General features: G+C 38.5%; 1 protein-coding gene and 1 long non-coding RNA gene across 4 annotated transcripts in view; one reads left to right on the forward strand and one right to left on the reverse strand.

Annotated features, from left to right (window-relative positions):
- LOC137855834 (uncharacterized) overlaps positions 1-8,314 on the reverse strand; it is a 49,701-nt gene extending 41,387 nt beyond the window's left edge. The window contains exons 1-2 of the long non-coding RNA XR_011095982.1: positions 7,564-8,314; positions 7,328-7,422 (exon numbers count right to left, since the gene is read on the reverse strand). This is a non-coding gene — a long non-coding RNA (uncharacterized lncRNA). The remainder of the gene's footprint in view (positions 1-7,327; positions 7,423-7,563) is intronic.
- Positions 8,315-12,508: 4,194 nt separating this feature from the next.
- MTHFD2L (methylenetetrahydrofolate dehydrogenase (NADP+ dependent) 2 like) overlaps positions 12,509-25,082 on the forward strand; it is a 36,759-nt gene continuing 24,185 nt past the window's right edge. Inside the window, exons 1-3 of one of the 3 annotated variants that reach the window (XM_068680440.1) lie at positions 12,509-12,722; positions 19,676-19,860; positions 20,430-20,552. In XM_068680440.1, coding sequence (XP_068536541.1) covers positions 12,592-12,722; positions 19,676-19,860; positions 20,430-20,552 — 439 coding nt within the window. In that variant the 5' untranslated portion in view covers positions 12,509-12,591. The remainder of the gene's footprint in view (positions 12,723-19,675; positions 19,861-20,429; positions 20,553-25,082) is intronic. The other 2 variants (XM_068680439.1, XM_068680437.1) reach the window with 2 other exon arrangements.

Here is a 25,082-nt window from a genome sequence, read left to right on the forward strand (position 1 = left end):
AGTGCATCAATTCAAAGAGGGTCAGAATCATTTGAATTCTACATAATGGCTTACAGTTTAGAAAATAGCTATCGTCTTCTACTTTAACACCTACCAAGGAAGTTAAATAGTCTAACTGTATTTACAAAACTCAGAAACTAACAATAAAATAATCTGATTTTTTGATTTGCTATACTGACAGTGCCCATACACTTCAACTTCAGTAACAGAATCCTGCTGTAAATATCCTGTGGTTTCAGACACTGAGAATTTATTTCCTTTCTGGCTAAGTTTATCCAGAGCAGGATGAATCACATCTATGTTTTTCTTATCTTTATGTGCTTAAAACCCTTTGCTTGACATTCAGGACCTGAAGAAGCTGCAATTCAGATTGGATTCCTTCACGCTTCTGAAACACACATTAAAGAGTGGCATAAAAAATCTTAAGCTTTTACCTGTATAAGGAATAGAAAAAGACTTTTTCCACATCAGCAAATATTTAGTTTTATCTATATTCAGAATGGTAAAAAAGCGTCAAGTCATCTAGGAACATGGAAGAAATTTGCTCCCTGACTCAGTTGTGTTATTCAAATAGCAACGTGAAAGCAGATTTAAAAATAAGGCAAACAAAAAAGCAAGCAAGCAAACAAACAAACAAACAAACAAACAGTATTTTGCCCAGGATAGCATTTTTGTCTAAGATAAGAAACTCTTTGCTGTCAGGAAGAGTTGCATCTTTTGTGAGGGGGTGCAATGGAGCATGACAGCACCAACACTGCTGCTTGCATCCCTCTGGAAAGCTACCCTGGAGATTCGTGCTGTGAGAAGCCACGGCAAAGCCTGCAGATCCATAAGGAACATTTTTGTTCTGCCAGCACATCTACCTCACTTACTGGACACAGCTTATTCAAAAACTTGTCTGTGTGTTAGGGCTTATGCCCTTAGTTATGTTCCCAGAGCTTTTTTAGGGTGCAGTTGTATCTGCCCTCACCTTCTCAAGAAGAAATCAAAAGGATTTTATAAGCAGCTGTCAAATTCCAGACATTATCTACTGCTGTGCCACTACCACAAAGTTGGAAAGGCTGAAGAAAGTGAAAATAAGTCCTGTATTGCACAGCTGGTTGGAGCTGAACATTGTATAGGTGACTGATACTTGTGTTTTTTTAGGAAATACCCACTGTGGTCAGATTGTGTAAATTAGGTTGGTAATTGCAGAATTTTTCTAATTCATTTTCAAGGGGGATTTAAAATAAATGGCTTTTGTTCCCTCTACACACATACTGTTCAACAGCTCTCTACACACATCATATTTTTAAACCAGAGAATGCACACCCATGTAAATGTGCTTGTTCATTACCTTTTATGCAAACTTATTAACCTTAATGAACATGAATTCCACAGAATTTAATGTACCCCAACATAAAACCTTGCCCTGAATTTAACTTTACCATTCATATTTCTTAGAATTACTAGACCTCAATGCTGAAAACCCCAGCACTTTATATTTAAGCCCACAAGCGGCATCAAATCATGCAGTTGACCTTAACAGAACAGCTAATTCTTTCCCAGTTCAGCTGGAGCTGTCTTGAAGGAGTTCAGGCAGTCTCCACAGCAAATTTCCCTCTGTGTTTAATGGATCATTCCTGCCCACCCAGGCCAGGAACCACAGACGGCAAAATAAAAGATTCACATATCCTGCTTACATTTAAATACAGCCAAATCATTGCCTATGTCCCTTGCAATTAAAAAAAAATATATATACTAGTTCCAAAAAGCTATTTTCTTCCTCACACCTTGACTCCAACATAGAGCGCATAGCATCCCCACATGAATTATACTCCTAACTTTTGCCTTGACAACCATCTTTACCCTCACCATTTATACTTTATAAAATTCTTACAGCAGCAGGGTCTCCTGGCTTAAGTTTTACCCATCATTTCGCAAATCTTTCTCCACACACAGGCAGTAATTAAGTCAGTTGGACAGAGATGAGGACAGAGGTACAGTCCAAGAGTATAGAACTGGGTCTTAGGAATAACACCAGGGTTTTCCAAAGAGCTGAGCGCGCACCAGTTCTTTTCAAAGTCATAAGAATCATGTGAGTCCTGATATTCAGGTGTCATCAAATCTTTTCTGTCGTGGCAAGCCCTCTTCACAATGTAAGAGACATTCTGCATTTTAAATGTCCTTTGGAGATGAAAACAGGATTAGAAGGGCATTAAGGAAAATTACTTGTGCTGAACAGACAGAAGAACTACTTCTCAGTTCATTCAAAACTAGCATTCTTACACAGAAAAGTAAATAGAGGACTTTTTAATCACATCAACACACTCGGTTCCCTTCTCTGTCCCATTTGTCTGCTACAGATTGGATTGATTCCTGCACAAAACATTCAGATGTAGCTGTCATGCCAACTGCACACACCCTACCTTAAACAGGCACTGGGCAAAATACAACAGCTCCCGTTATTCTCTTGGACCAGTGCCACTTGCCTGGTTACTACATCTGTTCAAGCCTGATATGGCATTACGTGCTTATGACAAATACAACAATGCAGAAACAATTATGAAATAAATTACATACTCCTACTCTTTGTGTATCCTGTAATTTACTTATTTCTCATTTGGTTTATTTTCACAATTACCCTTAAGTGGTTTGCATGAAAGTGTTCAAGGTTTAGTACACACAAATTTTATCATATGGATTTACTGCGATAGAGGCTCCATGGGGCATGCCAGAGGGATGAATGGCCTCTTGGTTTGTCGCGTGAGGGGTAGAAAAGCCCCAAATCCAGTCCTTTAGGTTAGACTGACAAACACAGCTCTCCTGGGAGAGCATTGCAACAGCCCTGAGGGTGTAGGAAATGCTTCTATTTAGAGCAATGCCACATGAAGGCATTTATACTGAAAGGCCACTAAAGCAAGTAGCCCACGTTTAATCACTTGTGTCTTAATGCCTCAGAATTACACAGATGTGCTCTGCGGCCTGATTGCAGCAAACAGCTGGAAACCAAATAAAGGTGGTTAATCACATAACATGTGGCTAAGTCATAGTCAAGGATGTTGCAAATATTAGGAGCTTACAAATGTCTCCTATGGATAATGTGTAGACATATGGCCAAAAAAAATAAAATCTAAAGACTAGCTCAGGAAGTCTGTGGAACACGAATTGTTGACAGTACAGGGGCAGTTCTGGGAAATTCTTGCCCCACACTTGATCTATTCTTTTCTAGAAGCTTTTAGCTACCATCAAAGGAGACAAGGCTGGGCTGGATGGGTCTTCAATCCCATCTGGGGTGGCTGTTCTTATGAAATTAATATGTACTTCACTCAGCAGTCTGCCACAGTTAAGAGAAGTTGGATTTAGTCCCTCCTCATCTCTCTTGTGGAAAACAGGCACAAGTATAGGTGATGCCTTACTGTGTTGCAACACCAAAGCACTGTGTATTTTGATAAACCAGGAGAAAACAAACCCAGGTATTAAACGAGCTGTTTCCATCACTGGCACTAGGGAATTACCACAGGGAAGCAACCTCCGTCCCCAACCTTGGCAGTACCACTCCACACCCATGAATATGCTGCGTGTTCTGCCTTCTGCCTCACCATTCCTTTCCTGCAATTCACAGGCGACCTGAGATTTCTGCTCCTTCTCCACACCCTTGAGAAAGTCCTGCCTGCACTGGCCACCACTCAACAGACTTTTAGTGCATCACTGTCCTGTTAGCAACGCTGTCTCAGAAGTTGCACAAATTCCAGACAGAGCTACGTCCAGTTTCATTTGACCACTTGACTTTGCTGTTTGCAAAAATCACAGGTCTCCAAGGCAGAATTTTTACTTTGACTACCTGGTGCATACCAAAGAGTGGGGCAAAAAAATCTGCCAACAGTTTCCCTAAAGAGCTGACAGAGGTAATTTACCACTTGGAACAGCTGCTAGTTTGTATGTTGTTTTTGAAAACTTTGGATCAGTGAAGACTGCTGCAATTCTTCCCTCCTCCTCTGTGTCATATGTTTTCTTCACATACAAGCTAATCTACTAAAACAGCAATGGAAATATATGTTCTTGTGCAACCCTGGACTTTTGCCTCCCACCCAACTTGAGACTATATTGCCCAACAATAAATGCAAGGAAAGCAAGACATAAAAAGACTCCTTTTTTTTCCAAAGTCTCCATGCGACCTAGGACCTTCTGTAATCAGTTCTTGCAACTCTAAAAGTACTAAGCATAAAGAAAGATAAGCCTGACAGTACTCTCCAAACTTCAAATATATGCTTATAGATAGTCAAACACACACAGTCACATTAAGCCTAATTTTGCAAATTAAAACTGGATTGGACCCTTGAAGCTGTTTTTCATGGCATGAAATGTGGAACTGGAAGGAGGGTTTCCATTTAAAGTTCCAGCTTTGGATAGTCTACTGTTATAGTCTTTGTGCAGTTTGGTAATAAACTAGATTAGCTGGGGAAAAAAAATAAAAATGATATTTCAATGGAAATTGCTAGGAAATTCTTTTGTTATCCATAGTTGCAGACTCTAGAAGCAGAAATTAGAAATTGCTTACCCTAGAGGAGTACTCGAAAATGGTCACTGCTACCATATGAATCATCAAATCATTTCCATTGGAAGAGACTTTCAAGGTCATCAAGTTCAACCTGACCTACTGAGTCCCATAAGCAAACCATGTCCCTTAGTGCCATGACCACACATCTCTTAAACACCTCCAGGATGGGGATTCCACCACTTTGCCTGGGCCCCCTTCCAATCCCTACCCACCCTCTCCATGATGAAATTCCTCCTAATATCCAATCTTAACCTCCCCTGGCACTATTTGAAACCATTTCCTCATGTCCCACCACTTGCCACCTGAGAAAAGAGACTTAGCCTCTCCTTGCTACAACCTCCTTCCACCTAGTTGTAAAGATCGATTGTAAAGACCTCCTTTTCTCCAGACTCAACAACTCCACTCCCCTCAACCACTCCTCATAACTCTTCTCTTCCAGTTTTTCAGGTTTTTTTTTTCACCAGCCACACTGCTTTTCTTTGCACAAGCTCAAGGAACTCAGTGTCCTTGTAGTGAGGAGCCCCAAACTGAACACAGTATTCATGATGCAGTCTCACCAGTGCCACGTACAACAGGACAATCACTTCGTTAGTCCCGCTGGCCACACTATTCCTGATGCAGGCCAGGATGCCATTGGCGTTCTAGGTTACCTGAGCACACCACTTGCTCCAGTTCTGAAAATTAAATGCTGAGTTTGCAGCACTTAAAATTGCTTTAAATTTGCATTTCAGAGTTTTCATCTGGAGGTAAAAAAAAAAATTAAATAGTAATAGCTGGTAACTGTTGTACCTGTACACAAATCAGAAACAAAATAAAGACATTTTCTGTTATTTTCACCATGGGGATGGAAACTAGAAGAAATTAGAGACAGAAACAATCCAGGAAATTAGTGAGTCCATCTCTCTGCCAAGAGCAAATCGAGAAGTAATCCTCTATAACTACTCCAGCCACTCCCAAAATAATTAACTATGGAACACTGCTAACAACGTTTTGGCTGCAGTTAAGAGGTTGCTTTTGATTTCTGTGTTCCTGAACTAAGCTGTATTCCCTGGAAATGGGATGTTAAGTCAGAACCTAGTGAGATCTCAAAAGCATGTGGCATACTGTAACTGTCGCCTAATTTTAATTAACTTATTTTCCTTTTTAAGCCTCAAAGTTAATTCCAAACCAATTGTTTTTCCTTGTCTCTTTGGAGTCTTCCCCCTCAGCACAGTCAGTCTGTGTCATAATGTGTTTGTTCTCTGCAATGAGCTCTGTAGGCAGCCAGGATAATTTCTTGTAAACACTCTATTTAGCCTTAAAAATAGAGTGATGCGTGCTTCAGTGAAGATGTATTCATCCTCTTCAACACAGAAAGTATATCCCAAAATGAGCTGAACAGCACGTAGAAACTCACTTGGCAAACCAGCAACAATTATTATAGGCTTTGTTTTTTGCCTTTTTTTTTTTTTTGCCAGTACTATTTCAGTGAAGTAGCAAAACACATTCTCAGTGAAGGCCTTGTAGTTAAAGGGTTTTCCTTTCCAGAGTCAGGCTAAACAAAAAAAGCAGGTTCTTATGCTCTGTACAGAAATGGTTTTGCACAGAGAAGATAAAACATCTTAGTTTTCTATGTGAACCAGCTGGCATCATAAGCAAAAGTCATCCACTAACCTAAAAGAATTATACATGTACTAAGGATAAATTTGTCCTTATCTTTCCTGATTGGTGTGTTGGCATAAATATGACTTTTCATCCCAGCCCAAAGTTTTCCTTAGTAATCCTCCTACCTGCTAGCAGCACATCTACCCGATGTATGTAATCTCAGGTATGATGCTGCACTTGATACCTATATTTGTTGCTCCTCATCAATGGATTGTTGATAATTCATTCTAGGATGTTTTGCATACATTCTTCTATAACTTTTATTACATTGGTGACCTTTCAGTAAAGTGCTGGATTCATATCAGTTTCCAGAAAAACACTGTTTCTGTAGTACCTAGACAATAAATATAATATATCCCACACCAGCCTATTTTTATTTCAAGAAGTTGGCTACTCCTCTTCTCCTCATTGGAATATTAACTTTAAATTAAGTCTGTAACTAAATCTAAATTAAAGTGGCAAATAGTCCAGTTTGAAGAACAAGGAATCAAATTATATTAATTTTTTTTAAAATACAGAGAAAGAAAACAAATGTAGATCCTGACAAACACACTGATTACAGACTGGCTTTTAAAAGACCAATTTATTCCTTGTCCAGCCATTTTTGTGTGATATACCAGATTGCACTTTGATTCTGATCAGTGTTTTCTGCTTTCCAGGAACAGTGCACTCATCATCATAAGTGTATTAAACCATATTTCTACTGTCATGCAATTGTTTAAGATGGACCTCATTTTTTTTTACACTTAAGGCAAATCAGAACATTACAAGAAACTTCTTCATAAGTTTTCTCCCCCGCCTTTTTCTCAAAGAGAGAATGACCAAGCTCAGCTGCACATATTCACAGATTCTTTTAAGCACTTTCCTGTAATTCCCCTGGTGATCAAAGACAGCTGCCAGCACACAAGCTCTTCAACAGTGATACACCCAAATCCCTTGGTCCCTGGACTCCGATTTATCAATTCCCTCCAGCACATCAAGTTAGCTTCCAAAAAGAAGAGTGCTCAGCAATTAACTTGGCAACTCAATTCAAATCTGTCTTTATCTTTCTGCAGCCCGCACCCATCACAGTATTTGTATTTTTTTCCCAGACACCTTTAAACCCTCTGCAGCCCTGCTCATCAGGTTTGATTAGCTACTCACCTCAGCCATAAACAACAGCATTCTGCTGCATGTTCAGAAGGAAACACCTCTCAGCCCTCGGAAATGAAACTTGAGAAGGGACCATCTGTCCTTGCCTGAAAGGAAAAAAAAAATAGTCAGCAATGGAATTTCAATCCTGTATTAGACAGAAATATTGTGCCCCTAAAGTTAAATAAATAAATAAATAAATAAACAAACCAAAAACCCAGGTAAAAAAAAAGATGGGAACTTTGTACCACTGGCATATTACTGCTGCCAAGTCACTCATTCCCTCCCATAAAAGATGGTGAAACTGTCAAAGTATATAAGGCAACAGTAACTGCAATATGCATGCGACAGGTATTTTGGAGTGTCTATAATTTTGTAGAAGGCTTGAGACAGTATATATTTTCATAAGGCAAATGCCATGAGCTTAGAGTCTCATACAGGTAACTGTAGCTATACTAACATCTTTTCTAAATTTTTGGCATGAAAAAGCTGTTGAAAATTGTAACGTGTCTTTAGAATTTCCTTTTTTTTTTTTTTGAGTGATATAAATAAACTGGAGATAAAGTTACATCCTGGGATGGTGAACAAAAGAGTGCTTTGCCAAAAAATGTAGCAGCCTAGTGGCTAGATGAGTTCTAGGGGCTTCAAAAACAAAGACAGATGAAGAACAGTTTAGCAAGTGACAAGAATGAAGATAAATAGTATGGGTATGCTGGAGACTTCAGTGAAAATTTACTTTGATGTAAACTCATAACATGTGTTCGCTTCAGTAACAGTGCTAACTGTATGAGTATACTGAAGTAAAAATCCACCTTTAATGCTGGTTTTATGTTCTGTTGATTTACGTCATCAGAAAAACAATTTTCATGGGCATTTTTTTCTGAGAACAACCTGTAATGTAAGACCCATGGGAAGATCCCTTTTTCAGAAATAATTTATGCTGTGTCGTTAAACCACATGCTAAGTCTCAGCAATGTTTATCGTTGTTAATGATTATTTGGAAATAACATAAAATAAAAATACAAATACGATTAACACGTGAATGAAGCTTAAGAGAAGCTTTCCAAGGCTGAAAATTCATGCTTCCTGCTGTTGCGCTCATAGCAAGGAGCGGCAGCACTGACTAAATACCTTGGTTTCACTTGAGCTGAGTTATAAGTACAGAGGCAAGATATTCAAAGAGTTGTGGCAGAACAAGTATGCAGACTATTGCAAATTTATCAACTCTAAACTCGACTGGGAAATCACACTGTTTGAGTAGAATCTGTGTGTATTTATAGCACATTTTAAATTCCTTGCGATTCAAACAGGCTACTTGGTTTCTTTGGCTAAGAATAAAAAATGATGAAATAGTCAAAATATTATGTATTTTTGCAAGTAGACTACAGAATCTGGGTGTTGCTGCTACTTAGCAATAGATATTAGTAACAATAATAGTAGTTATTACTAGGTATTAATGGTTTTGTAGTAAGACGGATTGTTGTGTGATTTAAAATCAAATGAAAATAATTTCCTTGTTTCTTCATCCAAACATGCTTTTAGGGGATCAAATAAAGTTTGTGAAACGCATTATAAATGTATACTGTTATACATTTACTGGTTAACGTATACTGGTTAATTATTCCTATTGTATTTAGTTTTTAAAAGTAACACCAGAATCTTTGCTCAAAATTTGATCCCAATCTATCCATAAACTAGAGCGCTCTGGGAGGGCTCAAGCCTTCTTGAGTGCTCTGAGAGCACTGATTTACTGCTTTGACGTCTAAGAAAGGTATGCCAAAGTAACTAGGATAAAAAAAAATCTCATTAAAATAGACTTGGCAAGGTATTTGTTCCTTCAGTTCATGCCTTAAAACTGTGTATTTGAGCCAAGATTTTTCTAAACATGCTGTGTGCACTGGCAGCCTGAAGGCTCTTAATAGTTTCAGGACAAGCATAAGGAAAAGGGGGGTTGAACGATTGCCTGTGCTTCAAGGTTCATTTTCTCTTCCAGATCCTAAAAACCAGCAGACACCAGAACAAGGCAACAACGTAAAGCGAGTCTAACGCGTGGAAATGCCGCCTCCTGGTGGCTCGTTTCCAGCATGACCTCGAAAACCAGGGAAGAAAAGCACATCCCTTTGTGCAAGTACAGAAATAAATTCATCCAGGATATCGGTGTTCTTTAAAAACAGAGGAGAGGGGTGTAGAGATAGTAAAGAATGGCTGGAAAATAAACGAATGAATAAATAAATAAATTCAAATACAAAGCTACCTAAGAGGAAAAATGTTTTTGACTTATGTTTTTCCAAAAGTAAGACTCATTTTTTTTTCTTAAACTAAGACTGTGTTTCTTCTCAGCCTTTTTATCTTATACAAATATACAGCTTCCAGTAGCTGGGAAGACAAAAAAGAGAAGAAAAAGCAGAGCAGCCATCAAAGATATATTATTCCCCCAGGATATAAAAAGGAATTATATAAAAAGAAATTATTCACTTTTTTTTTTTAAGCTACATTTCCTGATAAGGGTTTTTACAAGATGAGAGAACGGTGATATGGCTTCATACCAAAAGAAAAATAATCAACTTCCCATTTAGACACAAATAACTATTAAGTGATATTTTTAGGTTGGTGGGATTGTTAATACCCAAAGATTATAGCCTGTTATCATTTTCACATAAAAACACACAAAGTATAACATACTCTGAAACAACCTGTTAAGACTACCTACCTTTTCGCAGCTGCTGATGCTTAACTTTGCTTTAACTGTTAAGCAAAAAAAAAATGGCATATTTTCAGCTTTGTCTTTTGTACCAATTTCACCAGCTCAGTGTGGATAACATGCTACTATTTTTTATTATTGTAGTATTTATATAAGGTTTTCTATGTAATGTATTCAGTGCACCTTTAGCAATAGCAATGGGGTCACTTTTTGTAGGCTTTGCTCTGGGAGCTGTTAGATTGAACTGTTCTTACAGCAGACACGGATTTTCAGATTATCCTGTTCCAGGAGTCATAGGAAAAGGCAGTGGTGTGAACCACTGATAAAAATAGCTTTTTTTTTTTTTTTTTTTGGTAATTATTAATAGATATAGCCTCAAGGTCAAAGCTGAGATGGCCAATATGATGCAAAAGTTAATTTATTTAAAAATAATAAAAAGAAAAAAAAAGTGTGATATTTTAGTTTTAAACTTAAATAGGATCTAAGGCCTAACTAGGCAACTATGGACAAGAAAAAAGGTTTCATCCTCATATTACTGGGTATCGAATACCTGGCTTCATATGTCTTTAGGGGTTGATATGATTTGAAGGAGTTCAACTGATATAAAAGATGAGTTTGCAAAAGATAGTAGATAACTTCGTTTTTCTGTTGTTGTTGGGTTTATCGTCACTGAATATAAGAATATACTCACCTGTATTCGCAAACATTCTGTAACTCATGTACTTTTGATCTAAAACAGTTTTTCAGTCACAACCGGAATAGCAAATTTTACCAAAAATACTTATCATAAAACTACTTTTCTAGTGTACTAACGAGTAAGAGAAATATTTGTTGGATATTTTGTCTGTGGAAAACTTTAACAGCAACAATTCCAAATTTTATAATCAAGTATACACTTTACACACACACACAAAAATAATAATGAAAAACAATGAGTAGACAACCTTCTTCTTCCTTGACAAAAGGAAACTTTTGACAGAATTCTCATCTCTGTAATACCAATTTTTAGTACTAATGTGATTTTTTTTCTTCAGTTCTCTGTCATGTTCTCTGTTATCCTCTTTAACTTAATATATTACCTCCTCTTTTTATATATATATATATGTATATATATATATATCTTTCAAGTAACCTACTTCATTTTCAGGATTATCTGAAAGGAAGTAAAAAGAAATACATTTTTTCCTTTCCAGCAGCATGTAAGTGTCAGTATTTTGATTTAGAATCTAATCTAATTATGTCTTAAAGATTTGGTATCTGTTTAGGACCATAAATTTTCATGAGAATTCCTATATCCTCACATGTTAAGTTCTCTCCAAACAGGGTAGTGACAAAAAATAATCATGGAAATAAGGGGCAGTGTTTATAACTGAGTCAATGAATCTCAGATAAGTGTGCTTTTCAAGAAAGCTTTACAATTAATGTAGTACATACATGCTAGAGGGTGTTGCTACTGTATATAAAATAAGAGATGGCAAGCTAAAAGGGAAGATTTAAATAATATACACAAGACTGGAAGAGATATGAGAGATATCTAGGATGATACCTCATTAAAAAACAGTATGTACATCTTCTGTGTAAGCACCTAAGCCTTATGTGAACACCTAAATGATCAAAAAATTTGCCAGTGCTATAGCAGAAACTGCCATAGTAATCTGTTGTATCATTTACACAGCGTTCCCCAGTTTCATAAAGGAATTTGCCAGCTCTCAGACAGGCTCAGTATTGCAGGTAAGATTGCTGTTACTATTTTGGCATGCTTTGTATTTCAGATCTTGTTTAGTTTTCTTCTTCTCTTCTGGATGTAGAGAAAAGTCTACAATAAAATATGACAGAAGGCACTAATATATGAATCACAAGGAAGTCCAAGAAACTTCCACTGGGAAAACAAGAGGATGTACCTGAGAATTATGTGGGGCATCATACTGCAGCTGCCTGAAGAGACTATAATGAGGTTAGTGTCAGACATTTTTCACAGGTGACAGGTGATAGCATGCAAGAAAGCAGCCTCAAATTGTGCCAGGGGAGGTTTAGATCGGATATTAGGAAGAATTTCTTCACAGACAGGCTGACTGGGCCTTGGAAGGGGCAGCCGAGGGAAGCGGTGGCATCGCCATTCCCAGAGCTACTCAAGAAATGTGTGGATGTGGTGCTTAGGGACATGGTTTTATGATTCTCTGGCTTAGTGGTGGCCTTGGCAGTGTTAGCTGGATGGGTGGAATCGATGACCTTAAGTTTTTTTTCCACACTAAACACTTCTGGGATCCTGTGCTTGCCTGAGCCCGCCGGGCTCGCCACGCCGCCTTTTGGCGGGAACAGCAGCTCACAGGATCCAGGCAGAGCAAAAGCCAAAGGCGCCGCCCGCCCTTCGCTCCTTCTCTTGAGGAGTTTTCTACCTCAAACCCCTCCTTTTTTTAATTTTCCCGGGCTGCCGCCTCGCCTCGCCCCTCAGCCTCGCTGCCCCACTCCGAGCCATCGGCTCCTCCTCCGAGCCCGCCCCCGGCCCCGCTACTTGCCCCGTGCTCCTCCCTCCACCGCCGGGCTGCGGCTGCGCTTCGTGGGCGGCGGGAGGCAAATGGCGGCCGCCGCCTTCTCCTCCTCCTTCACCGTCTCGCTGCGCCCCTGCTTGGCTCCCCTGAGGAGATGGCGAGCCCTGTCCTGCCCGGCGCCCCGCAGCGCCAGCGGCTCCCCCCGCAGCGCCGCCAGGTACGGGGCGCCTTCGCCTTCCACGCCCCCGCCGCGGGGTGGGGGCTCCACAAAATGGCCCCCCCTCAGGTGTGGGGCGGCGACACAAAATGGCCCCCCCTCCCCCGGCTGCTCCCCGGGGGTCCGCGCGGTGACCTGGGCGGGAGAGCCCTGGCGGCTCGGCTTTCCTTCCCCCTGCTGGCAGAAATCGGCCTTTTCAGGATAATTTTGCTCCCGGGACCTGCAGTTGTGTCTTGATTGTTTTACGCAGAATTAGCTTGTACTGATTTTTTGGCGTCTGTCAGGTCGTATAACGATATTTTAATGGATACTGGAGAATTTCTCTCTGAAGAGAGAAAATGCGGTGGTGGGGGTCCATCTTTTTGCATCTCTGCCCTCAGAAGGGCAGGCAGCTGCTCTCTTCTGGATGAGTATGAAGTAAAAAATGGGGGAAAAAGACTAAAAGCAGTGTCTGTGTATCTCACATAGCACTGCAGTGTTTGCTGAAAGCTTTGTAGCCTCTTTTCAAACATGAAAAGCTTGGTAAGCAAAACCGTGATAACCGCATTAAGCATCTTCACCTTCTAGGCATTGTGTATGTTTTGTTGGTGCATGTGATTCTGCAGTTTTTCTGCACAAATGTCTGTGTTTCTGGAAAAACGTATGCCCACTTCTGTTCCTTGTTGGCAGTAACTGTTTTTTAAATTTCAGGTAAAAGCAGGTGCTCCTATGATAATGCTTTTACTGAGGTTTTCACTGGAAATTATGGTGTATATATAGAGTTGAGAAGATCCTGTTGTGAAGCCTCATATGATTTTGGACTGGTGTGTATGTGGATCTAAAAGAGTAGCTGGCGTCTTGGTGTAACGTTTTGCAAGTCACAAGAAAGACTCAGTACGTGAATTGTTGTAATTTCAGACAGGCTTCAGACCAAGAGCATCCACGAGCAGGTGTGATGGTAGCGGGGCAAGGAGCACAAACGTGCTTGCTCACTGACATCCCACCCTGTCAAGTTTTCCGTGTGGATATATTTAAAAAAATAATTCAGTTATTTTGAGTGCTTTGGCTAATTTGTTGCAGTGTATAACCTTTCTGTATACCTGATGCCTTTCTTGGTGTGATTCTCAAGTAATATTTCCATCGAAGGAGTTAACCTAGATTCTCAATCTGCTTAAGCATCAACATGCTACAGTATTTGCTATTTCTCAATTTGACAGCCGTGAGCATTTTTCCTTGAGCAGATGTATATACTGTCTTATTAATGTGGAGATAGGTGTGGTGTTTTTGTTTTAATCTCTTTTTCTCCCTATTTTTAAGACTAGCAGAGGAAATAATTTTTTTTTTCAGAACTCACCACTGCATTTTTTCCATATGTTGTTAGGGTAATACTTAAAAATCCTTAATGTTCTAACACCCATGCGTTCACAAGGTTTAGACACGAGTCCCTCAATAAATCTGGTGTTTGTTGGCTTTATTTGGCCCATATGGTGAGTTGTCACCAAATATTTTCCTTGTTTGGCTATGCTAATAGACAAATGTGCAACTCATTAGTATTAATTGCAAGTTATTTTTGTGTGGCTTCTTATAGTTGAGACAATGCAAAATTGTTTTTTAGATCATTTCTTTGTGTGTCTTTTTTTTTTTTTCCCACTGAATGTTATTCTAGGTGCAGCCTTGTTTTCCCCCCAGGATATAGTACAGAAAGGAGTAATGCGAAAACCTGATCAGATCTGTAGTGGTTGAAAGTCATTCTGACTTTTATCTAAAACAGAAGGCTTTATTTGCTTTTGCAAGTTAGCATGAAATACATTAATCTGGGCAAACTAACTCAGCATATGTTAAACACCACCAGTGCTAACTGCCTGTGTGTACAAATGCATGTTAAAGCATCAAGCATGCGTATTTGCAGAGAAGGTTCAGATGTCTGTGTTTTGGATGGTCAGGGTTCTCAGGCTGAGGAAGTGATTTCTGCTGGAGATATCAACCTTTTATTCTTTTAATAGCTAATCAATTTCTTTTTTTTTTATATATATACTAGGTCTCTTTATTTTATTTTTTTTTTACCAGAGAGGTTTTTATTTAATTTAAACCACGCTTCTGTTAGACAACAGATAACTTGTGCTTCCACAACATCCTGAATTTGTACAGAATTCTAAATGAAATTCTGGACTCAACAGAAAATAATAATGAAGGAAAGTAGTAAATGCTGCTGTCCCTGTAGAAAATAGAAGTAAAATGTGTACTTTTCTTATTTGATGTGTCAAGCTGAGTTCAAGTAACAGAAGCTGAAGTTTAACTGAGCACAAGGTGTAAAAATAAGTAATTCATTCTGGGAGTTTAAATCGTTAAAATCTTTTATAAGAAGAGCAATATATTGGCTTTCTACAAGATGATCAATTAAGATAATATAAGTACTGAAGTAATTCATTTTAGGACCTCTCTAGATGACCTATTAAAGTACCGAGATTTCGGTTTGTATAACTGATATACATGTATGTATGGTTAAGTGTGAACACCAAGTACTGAGATTTCTTAATTGTGTTTAATCAAGTAGATTTGCAGAATGGTAACACAACTTAATACCTGCTGATTGCACTATACCTAACTTTGGGAAGGAAGAATACAATCTTTATATTCTAAGTAATGTAATGGTTATTTTACACTTGTTTCATTTGTATTTACTTCTGTAAAACCTATGATTTAGGTGCTGGCTGAGATAGGGCAAAGCTTCTACTTCTTTCTTAGATAGTAAGATAGTCTTCAAGGAAGATTAGAAAAAGGGTTATGTTTGCTATATACGATAGTGACATAAGCTTTCAAATCTACTACACAACCTGTGCAAGGGAACTTTAAGAAATGGTGAACATTTCAACCCAAGCGATGGTTGTTGCAGTAGCAATATTTACAGGTTGGTTCCAGTGATTCTTCTTGGTGGAATCTGGTGGGCATGTGGAAAGCTTTTAATAGCCTGGGCCTTGTGGCAACAGGGATGCTGAGTTTCAGAACCATTATCAAGCTACTGTGCTTTGCTTTGCTCAAAAAAAGGATTGTGCTGATAACATTGTACTGAGATTAGTAAATCGTGCGTGGTCGAGCCTGCATGGGTAGAATCAGGTCTGTGATCACCATCCATGAGTGGATGGTGGTGGGGGGAAGCTTTCCGGCCTGCTACAAGTAATAATAAGATTTAGAGAGATCAGCACAAAAAAAAAAAAAGCTTATGTTTTACTTTGCTTCTCTTTTTTTTTTTTTTTTTTGAGGAGATGAGTAGAGAACAATGCATCTGAAACTTCACAGGCTATTTATCTGTAATTCTGTAAGATACTGACCTTTCACAAATTATTTAGTGATTTCAGTTGCTGTGTGTTTCACAGTCAGCCTCCAAAGCAAAGGCTCACAGTTTTAGATAAGTATTTTTTATACATCATTTTCAGTGAGATTATCCTTGAGACCTGGAGTCACTTCCATAAGAGCATAAATGCATACGTACTTATTAGCATCTCACTCCCCAGCACCTTTAAGTTATGGATATGGCAAATAGAGCTACACTGTCAAGTGATAAGTTGTGTTTTTTGTGTTTTTTTTTGTTTGTTTGTTTTGTTTGTTTGTTTATTATTTTTTAAATCTTGAAAGTATCCACATGGCTATGGGAATATCAGAAGAGGATAGCCCATTGGAAGTAGGGCCATCCCACACCTTCATGCCATGTTCTGAGTTTGTTTTTTTTCTTCTGTGTATGTGAACTAATGTGGGATCATTTTGATTTCCTATAATCTGGGATGCCCCAGAGTATCCATTTTTTTAGAGTACTTTAAACTTGAAGCTGTTTGTTCAGTCAAGTTTTTATCTTTTATAATTGACTTTCACTTAGGCTTGTAAAATTTGCTTTATGCTGTATTGAGAAAGATGCAAGCATCGTGTAGTGTAATCAATGCACCTCCTACCTATGACATATTATGTACGTTTTGTCCTAGCTTATAGTATGTGTATGGGGAGGGGATGATTGTTTTCTTGTGTGTGTGTATTGTGGTATTTTGTTTTCTTTTTTTTTTAGCACTGTGGTTCTGTTCATTTGTTTTTGATTTTTTTGGTCCTTGTTTGACTGAGAAGTTTGAATGTGGTGGGGTGAGTATGGTCAGATTTACATGAGATCCTCAAAACTTAATGAGTATGTGGTTAGTCTTTTGGGGAAGAGGCATGCACTTAAAATTGGCTGCTTAAGGATTAGGAGAACTAATACTTTGGCAATGCATTTAGAGTACAAATGAAATATGATGTGGCTTTTGTATCTGCTGCCATTAAAAAATTAAGTAGTGTCATTAAATATACATTTGTATCATTAAATATGTATTTTGTTAAATTTTTGTATCATTAAATATACGTGCCATTGCTACATAGATGAGCATTGATTATTTATTTAGCATAATGAGTACGTGGAATCAAGTGTCCTGTGCCAAAGGCATGTATAGCCAAAGCATAAATCATTCAGATGTGAGAAGTATGGAAATGAGAACATAAAGAGGAGGCCTATAGGAAAAAAAAAAATAAAACCACATGTTGATTTTTTTTTTTAATTTAAAAATTAATGCAAGTTAAGCAGTGCTGAAGGTTATATTGGGAAGTAGCTAAAGCTGGAGTAAAATTGAAGGAAACAAGATGTTCATGTATTGTGCCCTAAGTTGGTTTGCTTAATGGGACGAATGGTTGGATAGTTTGGTTTCAGCAGGGTGGTTTTGTTTTTTGCTTTTTGTTTTTTTTTTTCCCTTAAATACTAGGCACTGTGATTTATTTATTTGTTATTATTTTTAAGTCTCTTCCATGTTGGTGCCATAATTCTACTGGGGACATTTATAATATGTCAAATGGTAGTCATGTTGAATTTATGCATTCATTTCCAAGCAGGGTTTATGGTCTGTTTGTGTGTACCTGTAAAGCCTTTTTTTTCCAAGGAGCAAGCTCGAGTTTATTTTCAGCTCGGTAAGATCAAGTCTGTCTTCTCACTGGTAACTCCGCATCTGTAGTTCTGTTTCCAGGGACTAGGTGTTACCTTGCTGCATTTTCACAGTCAGAAAAGCTGTTGCTGTCATAATATCGGAGAGTTGTGGAAGGAAGCTTAACTGTAGGTATATATTGTGTTAGGAGTGGTTGAGTTTCTGTGAGGAAGCAAGAGGCTCAAACAGCATAGGTAAAAGCTTCTGCAGTGCAGAAACGTCATGCACACTGTGCAAGGTGAGCAGCACCTCTGCTGACAGTAAGCACACAGGCAACAAGCAAGGAAAGATCAAGCTGGCATGTGGGGATTGCCAATAAAACAGGCTTTAAAGAGCAGTTTTGGTAGAGACGCACTTGATCATTGAGCAGCTAGCCACTGAGGAGAGCACAGGAAGTTGACAAAAGAAATTGGTAAAGCTCTTAAAGGCTAAGTTTGAATTTTGTTGTCACCAGTATCACTCAAGGTCCAGGGCTGGACTTGTCAGTTGAATTTCTTACTTAATGTCACCCTCTGCCACCCATGATCTACCTTGTGTTCCACTTGAAATAAATGTTATTTTAAAATACGTTTCAACAGTTGTCATCTTATTGCTCAAAAATTGTCATATTGTTTGAAGGGAATGAGTTGTAGGAGAAAATAGAGTTGGCTACTATTATTTCTGGCCCAGAAAAGTGTGTGTTCAGATATTCTGTTCTTCTTTGTAGCTGAATCCTCATAGCACTATTGTTTAGTGGTCTGAAATGTAGACAGGATTTCCTCATCTGTCAGTCAGATAGAGAAGTGAAGTTTAGATGACTTCTTTTATATAAAGCCTTAGCCTGGTATTTTGGTGTTCTGGGGAATTTCTTCCTGCCCAGTTTACTTAACTTCACACCCTTCTGCTTTTAGCTTCTTGGGTTATTAAGGTTTACCAAGAATGGCAGAAGGTGCACGTATCTCTGGAAGAAGTGAAATGGAACTTCATCGTCTTGGCTGCTTAAAAGCATGATGTCAAATTGTATAGCATACACTGTTTCTAACTGAGTCAGTGACACCACAATTCCTTGCTCTCTGGCTTTCTCTCTGTTCCTGCTGATTCTTTCCTTCCCCTGCTAAGCAGTAAAGTTGATTTACAAAGGTTGGTTTATTTCATTAAAAAGTTAATATCATAATACCTGAAAGCGATGCATACTAAAGGCTTATTTCTTGCAGGTTGGAGGGGTGCATTTGGGGGGTTCCACATCCTTGGTTGGGGTCATGATCACTGGAGGGAATGATGCTGGGGGGGACTGCAGCCAGTTGGAAGCATGAGACACTTGAGTTTTCCTCTGGCTTTGCTACACAGGCAGGGCAATGGTGGTGGGCACTTCCTAGGAGGAGGAGGATGTTTGTCTGCCGTAGTGCTGGTTGAGGTGAAGAGCAAGATTTTGGGAAGGACGGGGACATGAAAACAGAGGGTGTAAGAGCAGCTTTTGACTTAATCAGTGTAGGTGTTTCTCAGCTTTCTTAAAATTAGCTTAGATACGTTATAATCAAGCTTTGGACAGAATCCCATGTCACATATATTTTTTGAAGTAAGTTTATAGAGTGAGTAGAAAACTTCCTTAAGACAGAAACAACTTCACGGTGTACGACTGCTCTTGTGTCCTGTTCCCAAGCACAGGAATTGATAACTACTAAACCAGATTGGCTATGTGTGCTGGGACGGTGGGGTGTGAGGCAGAAGGCAGGTGAAGCTTCTCTTTTGTATGCACTGGTAGCACTTAGATGATCTTATTTGAAAAGCATTTGAAGATAATAAAATTCCCTTTAAATGAGAGGTTTTTTTTTCCACAGGTGGATTTGTACTGCATTAGAATTTTTTCAAATAATATTTGGAATGCTACTGAATTGGCTAGTCCAAGGACTTGCAAGTGTTTAACACAGTAGATTACAAACTAAAAAGTGTCTTGTTCGTGCAATTTTTTAGAGGTAAATGTTGTGTGCCTTTTTGTCTTTATAGCGATGAAGCAACTGTTATCTCAGGGACCAAGCTTGCTAAAGAAGTCTTGAAGGAAGTTCAAAGGGATGTGGAATCGTGGATATCCTCTGGAAACAAGAGGCCTCATCTCACTGTTGTATTAGTAGGAGACAATCCAGCTAGCCATATATATGTCAGAAACAAGGTAAAAGCAGCTACAGCTGTAGGTATGTACAATATAATATAAATGTTATTGTAGTAAGGGCAAGATACAGTGCTTTAAATATATATATAAACATATATATCTAGAAGTAGGAGAGTGATCTCCTTTGTATCTTTACTTGATTTTACTCAAGTAAATCCCTGATCCTGGAATAAGGACCAGTCAGTACAGCATCTCACTTCCAAATGGAAGTAGCTTAAACAGAAAACTTCAACTTTATTGCTCACCATGGAGCTGCAATCTTGTGAAGTAACTTGAAAAATCTGAATTTTATCTCATAGTAACAAAACAGTCATATTACCAGTATTAAAACTTTTTTTTTTTTTTTTTTTTTACTTTTGAAGCTACTTGGTCAAACTACTGATTTATTTTTTTTTTTGCATGGTTCATTGTGAGATTGCACTTGACAACTGGAAATACAGCATTAAAGCCCATAGAATTTAAGTGGGATTTTTTTTGGAAGTACTGCATGATTATTGAAGATGTTTGTCAAGCATCAGGCAGGTTGATAGACAAAATGAATAAGCTCTGTGTACATCAATTTCCTGATTACAAATATGTTTCTGTTATCAGGCATTTCTAGTGAGATCGTACTAAGGCCTGAAGATGTTTCTCAGGAAGAACTGTTAGATATGACATTGAAACTCAACAAGGATCCATCAGTTAGTGGTGTATTAGTTCAGCTACCTCTCCCAGGTAAGTGATCTCTTATCCCACCCCTCTAATACAGTCAGCATGAGAGAAAAATGTTTAACGCCTTTTGCTGTGGCAAGTCTGTCTCAGTGATACAAGAAACTCTCAAAAGAGGACACATATAATGAAGGACTAAATGAAGAGATTATAGAAATATTTTTTGTTGTATACAGAACAACCCTGTCCATTTTATCTATTTGACTTCTCTGGTTTTATTTTCTTCTTAACATGTTGCACTGCTTTTCCTTGAACTCCAAGACCTTTGCCACAGACCTTTGCTCTTCATCCCCCCACCTTGTGCCAAGTTATGCTGTTTAGCAGATGATGCTACAGCCTTTCTCACAGTAGTTCCAATTCTTGCCTGTTCTGTGCTTTCCCCAGTGTTCCAGGTGAGCTCTGTGCTAAGGACCTAAAAGCCTCTATAATATTCTAGCTGATTTACTTACCCCTTTGCAGTCCATACTAAAAACTCACCTGGCTGATCCGTACAAATGAGTTGTCAGTAGCTGGCAAGATGGTCCTTAGACAGAGGTAAACTTTGCAGATTTTCTTACAAACTTACCTAAATCAACTTATTTAAACCAGTGTAAACTTTCTTGTAGAGATGTGCCTGAATTACTAGAGTAACTGTAATAAACTGACTGGCGTGTTGAGTTTGCTCCACTTTGGTATTTCCAGTTGTTGCTTTTTATCACATATTTAGACTGTAGGCTCTGAAGTGCAGAAGTGGTCTTTTTTGGGGATTTATAGATGCAAGTTCCTAGCACAAGGTGGGACCTGATGTGTGTTAGTGTTTGTAAACAAAACTAGTGATCGTGAAGTGGAAGATCAGTTTTTAAGTAAGCTCTTTGTTTCCCCTTTTGTAGTCTTGGTTTTTGCTTTCAGGCAGTTCTTACAGTCTTAATTGTGTATCCCCAAAACATCAACGGGACAGGTGGTATGTTTACGGAGGAAGAGAAAGATGTGTTTTGTTCACATTGATAATAGACTCATTGTCCTCTCTTTGGAAAATGAACACTGATTTATGTTCTTATTCTTGCACTTCATATTATATGAAAACTACCTAATGGTTGTGCCCAAATTTGCCACCTGCTGGAATAAGTTGGCCACGAGGTGGAAGTATAACACCAGTAAGAAGGAGGTCTTGGATATAAAGTAAAGAACTAGTGGAGCTGGCTGAAAGTGGTGGGTTTGCTTAGAACAAAGATCTCTCTCTGTAAGAAGAGATCAGGGCAGACAGGTTAGTTAACAAGAACTGATACAAGAGATTTCATCCCTCAGCTGTCAGTGTTGAAAACTTCTGCAGTGTGTGTAACATAGGGGAGAGCCACCCTCCAGACCCGCAATCTGTGGCGGCATTCCCCAGAAAAGGGAGGTGGTGTGGGCGTTGTGTGTCACATATCTATCTTGTGCTGACCCTACATAAAATAGTTGGGTACCGCTTGCAGAAATACTTGATATCAGATGGATCAGGACGTGCAATAGGCTTTTGAGCAGTCTGCCTTCGTTGTACAGAGTGATACATAATTCAACAAGGGACTGAAGCCTTAGTGATTTTTCAAATGTTCAACAGGTTTAAAAGAAACAATCTGAACATGACTCTAGTTGTGTCAATTCATGTGTCTATTGCTAGTACCTTTAAATGTTTTAAGGCCACAAATAACTGGGTTAACATCCCCTTCAAGAACTGCAGCATGTCACAGTAACTATGTTAAGACTAAATATTTTTCATTTAACCTGTAGAACTTGGTAATTTGAAGCCTTGCTGTTGCCTACCGTAGTAAAACCTTGGAGTAATTTAGTTAACAGCAGAACCTTTCCAAAACCACTTTGTCCATGTAGATATACAGTAAAGGTACATATCTAATCCATCATGAACTGAAAATGTTCAGGGAATTCTTTTTATAATGGATGTAGCTTAGAGTGCTGAATTATTACTTGATATTATTTATTTACTGCTAAATATCATGCTCTGGCAAAGGAACATTAGAGAGAAGGGCAGAAAAGTTATTTACCTCCAATTTTCCAAAGTCCTTTCAACTTGTAGTGTAATGGAAGGATACAAAGCCCAGAAGTTGTGAAAACTTGATCAGTAGTGGCTGCTTACCCCACAGCTGGGATGGTTGTGTGGTTTTGGATACTTATTTATTTTTTCAATAAACCACACACAGGTGTGGCTTTTGATCAACATTGGGATAAAAATAGAAGCAGAGAATAGCTTTGTTCTCTTTGACTTTTGTGAGATGGAGCAACTTAACTTTGAGGATTATCATCTTTGCCCGAGGAAAACTTCCTTTCTGTGCACCTTTTGAGTGCATTGCTTCTGATATGGTAATGGTTTCGTGGAGAGTTTCCTTATCTCTTCCCTTGCCTGGAAGATGGCTGTGACATGTTAGATGCTTGTCTGAGATAAAATGATGAAAATATGATTTTTTTTTTTGCATTCTAAGCAGTGACGAGGTGTGGGACAAATTGGGATAAACATCACGTCCTTCTGTTGTGAAGGACAGTGCCAGCCAAAGAGCAACCTGCTTCCATGGAGCCAAGCACTAAAATCATAGCAAGGGCCCTGTACAGCTTCTCAAGAAGATTCCTAAGGAGCTCGTCGCTGCTGCTGAACTGCTTCTTCCTTGCTTCCAGTCCATGTTTCTCGATCCACGTGGCATATTTAAGAATCTCTTTTGTTCCGTTGTTATCATTTTCATCAGTCCTCTCTTTTGAAAACCAGTCTTCATTTTTAGTATGTCTGCATTGGAGGCACGCGTTATTTGTTGTGTAAATAAGAGCTTGGAATGACAGCAAGGAGGTTTGGGTGAACCTCAGCTGAAAGAAGGCTAAGCGTGTTCTGTGAGACTGGCACTAACACACTGAAGAAATGGCTTTGCTCCTCTGGAGCAAGAAGGGGGGGGGGAAGATACTGTAGCCCAGTGGAAGTAAACCAGGAAGAATATCTTGTGGCAAGTAAAGGCTACACATTAGGTAGTTACTCTACTACATAAACAATTGCAGCTGTTGTTTCTTGTTGGAGGAGCATAGGGGATGATGATGATGATCAAGCCGGCGTTCTATAAGCAACTCTGATGAGGCCAGGAAGGTGTCCGCATCTTTGTTTCTCAGGCCCGTGCCAGCTGACATGTTCCTAGCTATAAAGTTGTACTTCTTTCCAGTACATTGTGCCCTTTTTCTGAAATTCCATAAATCAATTCTTAGTGGAAAAAATGCATATGAAACAGACTTCTCTGCCTCTTACATGAAATTGACTTTTTGCCTGTCTGTTTCAGGGAAGCTAAAGACAGACAGGAAAGACATTGCTCTACTACTTAACACCTTAATTTCCACAGGCCCATATCAGTAGGATACAGAAGGAATTCTCCATTTTCCCAAGGGATAAAGTTCCAATCTCAAATCATAATAGTAAAACCTGTTAAGCGTGGTCTGATTTAACTCTAAGGTGTTTTTTGTTTGTTTTAATTGGAAAGCTTTTAACATGAGCTCATTATGTTTTAAGTTCCTTAGTATGCATGATATATTTTAATTAGCTCATTTCTTTTTATGCAAAATATGACAACACATGAATAGAGCAGGGTGACCACTGAATACCATAAAGATGTCTATAAAACACTGTTATTGGAAACGTCTCAATTTCATGATCAACACTCATTTTCCCTTTATTGGGCTTTTTTAAACATCCTGTTATGCACCCCGAATTGGCCTTTGGGATGTGTCACCTCACAATAGCAGAGTTCAGTTAGGGATCTAGCCTAGAATGGGCATTCCATCCTTACAGAAGAGATGCAAAAACTCGTTCTGAGATGGTACTAAAGCTTGAATGTAGTTCTGGAAAATGTTAAATATATTTTTTAAATGTCCTTTCTGGGTCAGATTGGAGACATGCTTTATAGAGCTGTTTCTCTAGTGTCCTAATGTGTGTAACTTTTATATTTGGTTTTGTAACTTCTCAGAGTTGGAACTGGCTAACACATCTTTATAATTATTACTATCAATGTTTATGTATTGTAAGCTTTAAGCAGCTGCAGACTTATCCTGTGTTGCTAGCATGTATGAAAAATGCTTATAATGAATAGTTATAAATAATAAGTTATGTGCAGGTATCTTCATTTCAACTGTATTTAATGTTTGGAGCTCCTTGCTATCACACATTTTTTTCATTCTTAGTTTCCCAGAGAAGTAGGATCTATCTTCACCCCCAAATTGGCAAATTCTTTAAAGCAATTGTCATGTTATAAAATTAAAACTGAAGATAAGACCTGTAAAAATTGTTTGAGATTACCATTTCCTTACATTTGATTAAAACTTAGGTCATGTATCTTGCTGTCTGTTAGAGGGGTGATATGCACAAAATGATTTTTGTGAGCCAAATGATAATTAATGCTTCTAGATCGTAAAAGAGACTCAAGTGTTGTGCTTAAACTCTTCAATAATTGTCATCATTGATAGCTGAGTATCAGTCTTAAAGTTTGACCAAATCTTTTCTATTAGCAATGTTGTGCACTGACTCATTGAATTTCCAGG

Source organism: Anas acuta, chromosome 4 (assembly GCF_963932015.1).
Source record: "Anas acuta chromosome 4, bAnaAcu1.1, whole genome shotgun sequence".
Lineage (NCBI taxonomy): Eukaryota > Metazoa > Chordata > Aves > Anseriformes > Anatidae > Anas > Anas acuta.